The following is a 10,136-nucleotide window of genomic DNA, read 5'->3' as shown; positions in this document are numbered from 1 at the left end:
GAATGTTCATTAGGACAGTCAGGAAAAGTTTTTTTTTGTCATTTCATATCTTATAGCTTTTCAGCTTAATTTCGCCTTTATTCAGCCACTGTACCTCACTAATCGGGCCTTCATTGCATGACGCCCATTGCATATGCATCTCACGCCCTAATTCCGCATAACTATGGTACCACAATTGAATAAACCGCGAATTACGGGTTAATTTTTCGCACTCCGGCCGTGCCTTGGAGATCCTGACAACCTGACGTTACAATTATTTCTCTCAAACAGAGATAACGCGCTTACCACTTATCAGACGTTCCAGGCTTGATAGCTCCGCATTCTTCATTAGCTATGCACATATCAATGGTATTTCTTTCAGTTGCGCCGTTCTTGGCTATTATGCCACCTTATTACAGAAGGATGAGTTCGGCCACGCAATTGAAATATCTTTGCACAGTCTAATAATTCATCATATTTATCTTTGATCTCGAGCTAAGACAGCATTTCTACACGGGACGTGTTCAATTTGGCGCATAGTCTAACCGACCACAAGCATGGTCTATCATACCATTATCAAGGTAAATCACCTATTTTTTTCACATCCGATCTTAATCATGTAGCGCCTTCTAATCTAATCAATTGAAGGACTGGATTCGGTTGATAGTTGGATTTTTTTCTTTCTTTTATAAGCATATTCATATTTTTTTACCCACTTTTCCCAAATCTTAACTTCCGGTCACGCCTATTTAAAGGATTAGATATGGTTGGTAATTTGGCTATTGTTTTTTACTTACATCATACACATTCATATTTTTTTCTTTCTAATCAACAACTGATCTTGGCTCATATGTCGTGCCTTCACTTCCCGAAGGACTAGACTCAGCTAGTAAATGGAAGAACCACATCATAACTTACCATTTTTTGCATACTCATCACTTATCACAGCAGACACATATTTTGCACATAGTTCATCCCTCGATGATTCCGGTCTGCTACTGCGTATGTACTGTCAGCAAATAACATGAACTCAAGTAAATAATTCCTAATTCTTGTTATTGCCAAATAATATGGTTATATTGCATATATAATTATTCTTCAATATGAAGTACTAATTTCGCTATACCTTGCAGATAGTTCCTGCTGGTAACTACCACATCATCTGTCGACTACCAGGACCATTCTATGCTGTATATGGTTCCTGATCCAGTCAACTTGCATTGTTGCAACTCTCGGGTTCATCATGGAACCCGTGACTCTTAATGATTTTTCCCCAGTCTGATTTTAAACAGATACCTGACTTGCAACAGCTGATGATCCGAGTGATATATGTATATATATATATATATATATATATATATATATATATATATATATATATATATATATATATATATATATATTCCGTTTAAGCCATCTCTAATTACTCCGACAATTACCGAAGCCGCGTGTTGGTCACATCGCACTCCGAGCAAGTTGCCGTATCACCCGATGCATATTCGCAAGTCGTACTTTTGTATCTTTTGTGCTATATTTACCATTACCGGATATACCTATCTATGACTATATCTATAACTTAGCATAACTCACTTGCTATTCTTTTATTGCTTTTAAATATTATGACATAATGATGATACGTTGATTGCTAGCAATGCACTTGATATATACGTACCTTTGTCACATTTTCAATTTATACTGCATGTTATTTTCACCTAGTTAATTCATAACTACTATTATCCCTTATCTTATAACATGCATCTGCACAATTTCTGCTCCTACGCCCTTTACCCTGTCCCCTCTAGCACTGCCTTATGCACTAGTTACGTGTATAAAGTTTTTCAGATACGATAGTGATGGATTCAGAAAGGCATGTCAACCAGACGTGTCAATCCTGTAAACAGCGCAGCCCATCTCGAAGCCTGCATTGATTGCACAACCGTGTGATCTTGTGCACTAATCGAGACGTTGCCACGGCATTTCCTGATCTCTTCGTTTATTTTCAAAAGCTCCACTTATCACGGATCTCCTACTTTCTCTGCTAAGTATCGCTGATTTTGGCATTCTTATTTCTTTATATTCAATTTTTTTTTGTTATGTGGCATTAGTGACTCCCTCTTAATTTTCTGCTGCAGGTCGCGAGCTGCATGACCCGCACCTCGGGTCACCACTGATTGCTCTGATGCACACACACCTGGCCAACCTTGCCCAACCTGGCTGCTTTGCAGAACAAGCAAAGCTAGCCTTGAGGCGAAACAACCTCTCTGAAATGGACCTTCCAAACGACGTGAACTCGGCAAGCATCCTAAGGGTTAAACTGCCAACAGAAGCCTCAGAAACCCCCAAAGAAACCACAGAAGCAACCGAAGAAGAATAAATGCCTGAACTGCCAGTTCTTGAAGAAGAGATGCCACCACTGGAAGAGCCATCTGCACCAGTAACAAATTATGTAAGGGTGCCAGCCCCTTAGAGGTGCAAGAATGTAAATGATAAATCGCGTATACGTTGATTCTTTATGATAAATCACGATAATCCTGATAAATCACATGTAGGTTGATTCTTTGCTAATAAGTCACTTAGAAGTTGACTGTATATTATGATAAATCACGTATATGTTTTTTGTTTTTCTTGTAACACAATAAATTATATATTAATTGCTTCTCAATGTCACGATAAACCATATATAAGTTCATATAAATTGATTCTTTATATCGTATTAAATCACGCTACCACAAACGAGCACTACTTTTAAATATCAAAAGGTTGTGTAATTTAGTAATGTTAACTGAAACATGGTGGACCTTCCCATAGAGTTGCTTATTTAGGCCTAAGGAATGAGTGAATATGTCATATTGATCTTATTTATGGGAATTAGTAATTTTGGGTGTACATGATTTTTTATATAAGGCAATTAGATGTGTGCCAAATCCTGAATTTCAGCACAAACGAAGAACTATTCTAACAGCATAAATCTTGGAAGGCTTTTTCTCATTTGTTCCAGTTTCTGTAACAAAACTGCATGCTACGACGCTGTTTTTTGTTTTTGTTTTTGTTTTGTTTTTGTCTTATTGGCTTATTGATTGGGGGAAATGTCTGAATAGCTGATGCATAGAAGTGATTGTCGGCAGAATTTCTATCAAGTGGCTTATATGTATGATATCGTGTGTAAAGAGGGTTATTTACGATGTAATAAAGGCGAGCGTCATGCATAACATCAGGACATGACGTTATTTCGGCCACGCGAGGATTTATTTGAAGAACTGACGACGATCAGCTGTTACATATTGTCTAGACTATTCACCATTCGAAGTTTAATATTTCATATATTACGGCCGTATCATAACGTCATAAATACCAGGCATCGTGATGTCATGGCGCCGTAAATGCCACGATTTGGAGTGTTCTCTCTCACACATCAAGATCAATGTTACAATACCAAGAGTTCAGCCCCGAATTTTCTTCTGCTCACTGTATATGATAACCGGAAGTACATTAGAAACCACCTCATATTGCCATTATAAGAGTAGCCATTTTTCACTTTCTATTTGATTTGTTATTAGCATAAGAAAGACATCATACCTTCATTTTTTTTTATTTTGTCAACATTTTTTTTTTTTTTTTTTGGGGGGGGGTATGTATAGATTCTTCCAGTCTCTCTTCAAATTCAATTCATCAATGATTCGATCCTTTCTTGTTTAGCGTTCGTTAATGATTTCCGTATTTTAGGCACACTAAAAAAGAGTAGAGCCATTACTACCTTCTAGTTTGATTTGCTATGGGCATAAGAATGGCATTACGTTGTACTTGTTATTATACGTTCAACTTTATTACTTTCTTCTATTTTTGGTTATATATCCACAATGATTTACTCGTTTCTTTTTAGTCTTTATTCTTTTGGGAGCACAAATCTTTTACAAACATCTTTACAAGCAGTATATAACTTCTTATCACCTAGCGTTTGTAGGATTCTAATATTTTTAAGACTTACTCTAATGGTTTATTTATCCTTCTCCAGCTGATTTAATCGCTGTTGAAGATTAGAGATTGAAGGCAATTTCAGCTTCTGCCCTTTTCACTATTTGTCTTTTCAACTGATTTAACGTGATTTCTGTGACATTGTTCTCTGATTGTACTGTATGATTTCTTCACGTCTTTCCTCATACCAGCGAAAACAAGGTCAAGTTTATTTTTGTCCCTTAATGGGATTTTGATAAGTTAGTTAAGGTGAAAGTATTGAAAATCTTGGACCCTTTTTGCTTTTATATATATATATATATATATATATATATATATATATATATATGTATATATATATATATATATATATATATATATATACAAATTTACAGGCACACAAAATACTGAAAAAGGAGAGAAAAATTGGCATTTAAAGGTTTTTATATGATGACTTTATTGCTTATTCACTTTGATTTCATGTTTTATAGCTAAAAAATAGATATACATACAACGATTATACTTTTTCTTTAGACTTTTTCCTTTTAGATATTATGGAATAGCGGTTTCTTATTTTCATCATTTGAGTCTTGCCGAATGGAAATTTAAAAGCTTTTCTCTGCCATTGCTCAGGTCGTAAGTTAAAAGCAATAAAGTCAGAAATACAGGTCAGGTCTGCGACTCGGTTAATGATGACTGCTTCATTGTACATTTCTTCATCGTATATGTCGATGACAATGGTTCTGAGATAATCGAGGAAGCAATGGAACCTGTTCGTCAAGTCATCAACAGTGTTTTTGTCCTGAGGAAGTGGTGTGGTTGCGGTAGGTAGAGTGGTTTTAGAAGAGGTACATGCACTGATTACAGTTGCAGCAGAAATAGTGGTAGCTAAAGTGGAACAGGGTAAAGCTGGGGAAATAGCATACATAATGATTGGTTATTGGAAAGTCAAATTCGAAACCAACAGTAGTATAATGGGCTGTGATTAGACCTGTTGTAGGGAACGCACTTGCGGTTGAATGAGTTGTAGTGGAATCTGATGTAGTAAAATTGGTTGAAGTGAAATAGTAATGTAATCGGCTGAAGTAGAATTGATTATATTGGAATCAGTAGTGGATAATTAATTATGGTATAATTATTTATAGTGAAAGTAGAATCAACAGTGGCTAATTAATTATAGTATAATTAGTTGTAGTGAAAGTAGAATCAGATGTGTACTTATTTGAAGTAAGGTCTTGTAGAAATTAGTAGTGCAATCAGCTGCAGTATAATCATTGGCTGTTATTAATTCAGTTGTTGTAAAATCAGTCGTATAATCTGTTTTAGTGAATTCTATTATGATATCGTGTTGTGGAATCAGTTGAAGGAGAATCGCCAGTAGTGGAATCGGTTGTTGTGATATCAGTGCGAGTAGAATCCCTCTCAATAAAACGATTGTTGTAATACCACTTGTGGAATCAGCTGTAGGAGAATTCCTAGTAACAGAACCGGTTGTTAGGAGTAGAATTCCTCTTAATAAAACGATTGTCGTAATACCACTTGTGGAATCAGCTGTAGAATTCCTAGTAACAGAACCGGTTGTTAGGAGTAGAATTCCTCTTAATAAAACGATTGTTGTAATATCACTTGCGGGATCAGCTGTAGAAGAATCCCTAGCAAAAGAATCAGTTGTTATGATATAAGATGTGGAATCAGTTGAAGCAGAATCAATTGTGGAATCGGCTGCCCGTCAAACTCTTCCCTTAAACCGTTGCTATCTCTGGTGCTAAGCTTGCCATCGGACACAAGCAGGGTCGTTATCAGACCCCCGAAAGCCGGGTCGTTGATCTCGGTGTGGTTAAAGGCACAAGCAGTGACAAATGTGGTTGCTATAGTTGTTCAAGTAATAGTTGTAGTAGGAGCTATCGTGGTGCTGTCAACAGTTGTCAGAGGGAGCTTTGGTAAGAGTGTTTAAGTAGGTAGGGGGGAGTGTAGGCACTACAAACAGCTGCAGTAGAAATGGTTGTAATTGGAATGGAGGTCGTTGTATCTGTTGTGGTCGTAATGGGGGTCGTTATACCTGTTGTGGTTGTTATGAGGCCGTTGTATCTATTGTAGTTATTATTGGAGTCGTTGTATCTATTGTAGTTATTATTGGAGTCGTTGTATCTATTGTAGTTATTATTGGAGTCGTTGGAATTGTTGTAGTAATGGGAGTCGTTGTATCTGTTGTAGTTGTAATGAGGGTCGTTGTATCTGTTGTGGTCGTAAGGAGAGTCGTTGTATCTGTTGTAGTCGTTATGGGAGTCGTTGTATCTGTTGTAGTCGTAATGGGAGTCGTTGTATCTGTTGTGGTCGTTATAGGGGTCGTTGTTTCTGTCGTAGTCGTAATGGGAGTCGTTGTATCTGTTGTAGTCGTAATGGGAGTCGTTGTATCTGTTGTGGTCGTTATAGGAGTAGTTGTATCTGTTGTAGTCGTAATGGGAGTCGTTGTATCTGTTGTAGTCGTAATAGGGGTCGTTGTATCTGTTGTAGTCGTAATGGGAGTCGTTGTATCTGTTGTAGTCGTAATGGGAGTCGTTGTATCTGTTGTGGTCGTTATAGGAGTAGTTGTATCTGTTGTAGTCGTTATAGGAGTAGTTGTGTCTGTTGTAGTTGTAATGAGGGTCGTTGTATCTGTTGTAGTCGTAATGGGAGTCGTTGTATCTGTTGTAGTCGTAATGGGAGTCGTTGTATCTGTTGTGGTCGTTATAGGAGTAGTTGTATCTGTTGTAGTCGTTATAGGAGTAGTTGTGTCTGTTGTGGTCGTTATGGGAGTAGTTGTATCTGTTGTAGTCGTAATGGGAGTCGTTGTATCTGTTGTGGTCGTTATAGGAGTAGTTGTATCTGTTGTAGTCGTAATGGGAGTCGTTGTATCTGTTGTGGTCGTTATGGGAGTCGTTGTATCTGTTGTAGTCGTAATGGGAGTCGTTGTATCTGTTGTGGTCGTTATGGGAGTCGTTGTATCTGTTGTAGTCGTAATGGGAGTCGTTGTATCTGTTGTAGTCGTAATGGGAGTCGTTGTGTCTGTTGTGGTCGTTATGGGAGTCGTTGTATCTGTTGTAGTCGTAATGGGAGTCGTTGTATCTGTTGTAGTCGTAATGGGGGTCGTTGTATCTGTTGTAGTTGTAATGGGAGTCGTTGTATCTGTTGTGGTCGTTATAGGAGTAGTTGTATCTGTTGTAGTCGTAATGGGGGTTGTTGTATCTGTTGTGGTCGTTATTGGAGTCGTTGTATCTGTTGTAGTCGTAATGGGGGTCGTTGTATCTGTTGTAGTCGTAATGGGGGTCGTTGTATCTGTTGTAGTTGTAATGGGAGTTGTTGTATCTGTTGTAGTCGTAATGGGGGTCGTTGTATCTGTTGTAGTTGTAATGGGAGTTGTTGTATCTGTTGTAGTTGTAATGGGGGTCGTTGTATCTGTTGTAGTCGTAATGGGAGTCGTTGTATCTGTTGTAGTTGTAATGGGAGTTGTTGTATCTGTTGTAGTCGTAATGGGGGTCGTTGTATCTGTTGTAGTTGTAATGGGAGTTGTTGTATCTGTTGTAGTCGTAATGGGGGTCGTTGTATCTGTTGTAGTCGTAATGGGAGTCGTTGTATCTGTTGTAGTCGTAATGGGGGTCGTTGTATCTGTTGTAGTTGTAATGGGAGTTGTTGTATCTGTTGTAGTTGTAATGGGAGTTGTTGTATCTGTTGTAGTCGTAATGGGGGTCGTTGTATCTGTTGTAGTTGTAATGGGAGTCGTTGTATCAGTTGTGGTCGTAACTGGAGTCGTTGTATCTGTTGTAGTCGTAATGGGGGTTGTTATATCTGTTGTGGTCGTTATTGGAGTCGTTGTATCTGTTGTGGTCGTTATAGGGGTCGTTGTATCAGTTGTAGTCGTAATGGGAGTCGTTGTATCTGTTGTAGTCGTAATGGGGGTCGTTGTATCTGTTGTGGTCGTTATTGGAGTCGTTGTATCTGTTGTAGTCGTAATGGGGGTCGTTGTATCTGTTGTGGTCGTTATAGGGGTCGTTGTATCTGTTGTAGTCGTAATGGGGGTTGTTGTATCTGTTGTGGTCGTTATAGGGGTCGTTGTATCTGTTGTAGTCGTAATGGGGGTCGTTGTATCTGTTGTGGTCGTTATAGGGGTCGTTGTATCTGTTGTAGTTGTAATGGGAGTCGTTGTATCTGTTGTAGTCGTAATGGGGGTCGTTGTATCTGTTGTGGTCATTATTGGAGTCGTTGTATCTGTTGTAGTCGTAATGGGGGTCGTTGTATCTGTTGTAGTCGTAATGGGAGTCGTTGTATCTGTTGTAGTCGTAATGGGGGTCGTTGTATCGGTTGTGGTCGTTATTGGAGTCGTTGTATCTGTTGTAGTCCTAATAGGAGTCGTTGTATCTGTTGTAGTCGTTATGGGAGTCGTATCTGCTGTGGTCGTTGTATCTGTTGTGGTCGTAATGGGAGTCGTTGTATCTGTTACAGTCGTTATGGGGGTAGTTGAGTCAGTTGTAGTGGTTATGGGAGTCGTTGTATCAGTAGTGGTCATTATGGGAGTAGTTGTATCTGTCGTGGTCGTTATAAGGGTCGTTGTATCTGTTGTGGTCGTTATCGGGGTCGTTGTATCTATTGTGGTCGTAATGGGAGTTGTTGCATCTGTTGTAGTCGTAATGGGGGTCGCTGTGTCTGTTGTAGTCGTAATGGGGGTCGCTGTATCTGTTGTAGTCGTAATGGGAGTCATTGTATCTATTGTAGTCGTCACAGGAGTTTTTGTATCTGTTGTAGTCGTAATGGGGGACGTTGTATCCGTTGTAGTCGTAATGGGAGTCGTTGTTTCTGTTGTAGTTGTCATGGGGGTCGTTTTTTCAGCAGTAGTTGGAAGTGAAGTAGTAGTTGTCCCAGGTAGTTGCGATGCACTGGTTTGTGGTTGAGGCCCAGAAGTTGTTTGTGTTAGCAGAGTAGCAGTGGTTTGCGGTCCAGTTGTAGTCTGGGGTTGCGGTCCAGTGGTGGTCTGGGGTTGCGGTCCAGTGGTGGTCTGGGGTTGCGGTCCAGTGGTGGTCTGGGGTTGCGGTCCAGTGGTGGTCTGGGGTTGCGGTCCAGTGGTGGTCTGGGGTTGCGGTCCAGTGGTGGTCTGGGGTTGCGGTCCAGTGGTGGTCTGGGGTTGCGGTCCAGTGGTGGTCTGGGGTTGCGGTCCAGTGGTGGTCTGGGGTTGCGGTCCAGTTGTAGTCTGGGGTTGTGGTCCAGCAGTGGTCTGGGGTTGCGGTCCAGCGGTGGTCTGGGGTTGCGGTCCAGCGGTGGTCTGGGGTTGTGGTCCAGTTGTAGTCTGGGGTTGCGGTCCAGTGGTGGTCTGGGGTTGCGGTCCAGCGGTGGTCTGGGGTTGCGGTCCAGTTGTAGTCTGGGGTTGCGGTCCAGTGGTGGTCTGGGGTTGCGGTCCAGTTGTAGTCTGGGGTTGCGGTCCAGCAGTGGTCTGGGGTTGCGGTCCAGTAGTGGTCTGGGGTTGTGGTCCCGCGGTGGTCTGGGGTTGCGGTCCCGCGGTGGTCTGGGGTTGCGGTCCAGTGGTGGTCTGGGGTTGTGGTCCAGCGGTGGTCTGGGGTTGCGGTCCAGTTGTAGTCTGGGGTTGCGGTCCAGTGGTGGTCTGGGGTTGCGGTCCAGCGGTGGTCTGGGGTTGCGGTCCAGTTGTAGTCTGGGGTTGCGGTCCAGTGGTGGTCTGGGGTTGCGGTCCAGTTGTAGTCTGGGGTTGCGGTCCAGCAGTGGTCTGGGGTTGTGGTCCCGCGGTGGTCTGGGGTTGCGGTCCCGCGGTGGTCTGGGGTTGCGGTCCCGCGGTGGTCTGGGGTTGCGGTCCAGTGGTGGTCTGGGGTTGTGGTCCAGTTGTAGTCTGGGGTTGTGGTCCAGCGGTGGTCTGGGGTTGCGGTCCAGCGGTGGTCTGGGGTTGCGGTCCAGCGGTGGTCTGGGGTTGCGGTCCTGCGGTAGGCTGGGGTTGCGGTCCAGCGGTGGTCTGGGGTTGCGGTCCAGCGGTGGTCTGGGGTTGCGGTCCAGCGGTGGTCTGGGGTTGCGGTCCTGCGGTAGGCTGGGGTTGCGGTCCAGCGGTGGTCTGGGGTTGCGGTCCAGCAGTCGTCTGGGGTTGCGGTCCAGCGGTGGTCTGGGGTTGCGGTCCAGCGGTGGTCTGGGGTTGCGGTCCTGCGGTAGGCTGGGGTTGTGGTCCAGCGGTGGTC

General features: G+C 42.2%; 1 protein-coding gene across 1 annotated transcript in view; it reads right to left on the bottom strand.

Moving 5' to 3' along the window:
- The window catches only part of LOC122245387 (uncharacterized), a 23,425-nt gene that overhangs the window by 4,217 nt on the left and 9,072 nt on the right, over positions 1-10,136 (bottom strand). The window contains exon 5 of the mRNA XM_086555936.1: positions 6,666-10,136. This exon is cut by the window's right edge and continues 109 nt beyond it. Coding sequence (XP_086412062.1) covers positions 6,666-10,136 — 3,471 coding nt within the window. The remainder of the gene's footprint in view (positions 1-6,665) is intronic.

This window comes from Penaeus japonicus, unplaced genomic scaffold (assembly GCF_977035675.1).
Source record: "Penaeus japonicus unplaced genomic scaffold, GWHDUDI00000001_assembly GWHDUDI00000031, whole genome shotgun sequence".
Lineage (NCBI taxonomy): Eukaryota > Metazoa > Arthropoda > Malacostraca > Decapoda > Penaeidae > Penaeus > Penaeus japonicus.
This window is presented reverse-complemented; position numbering and strand designations above follow the sequence as displayed.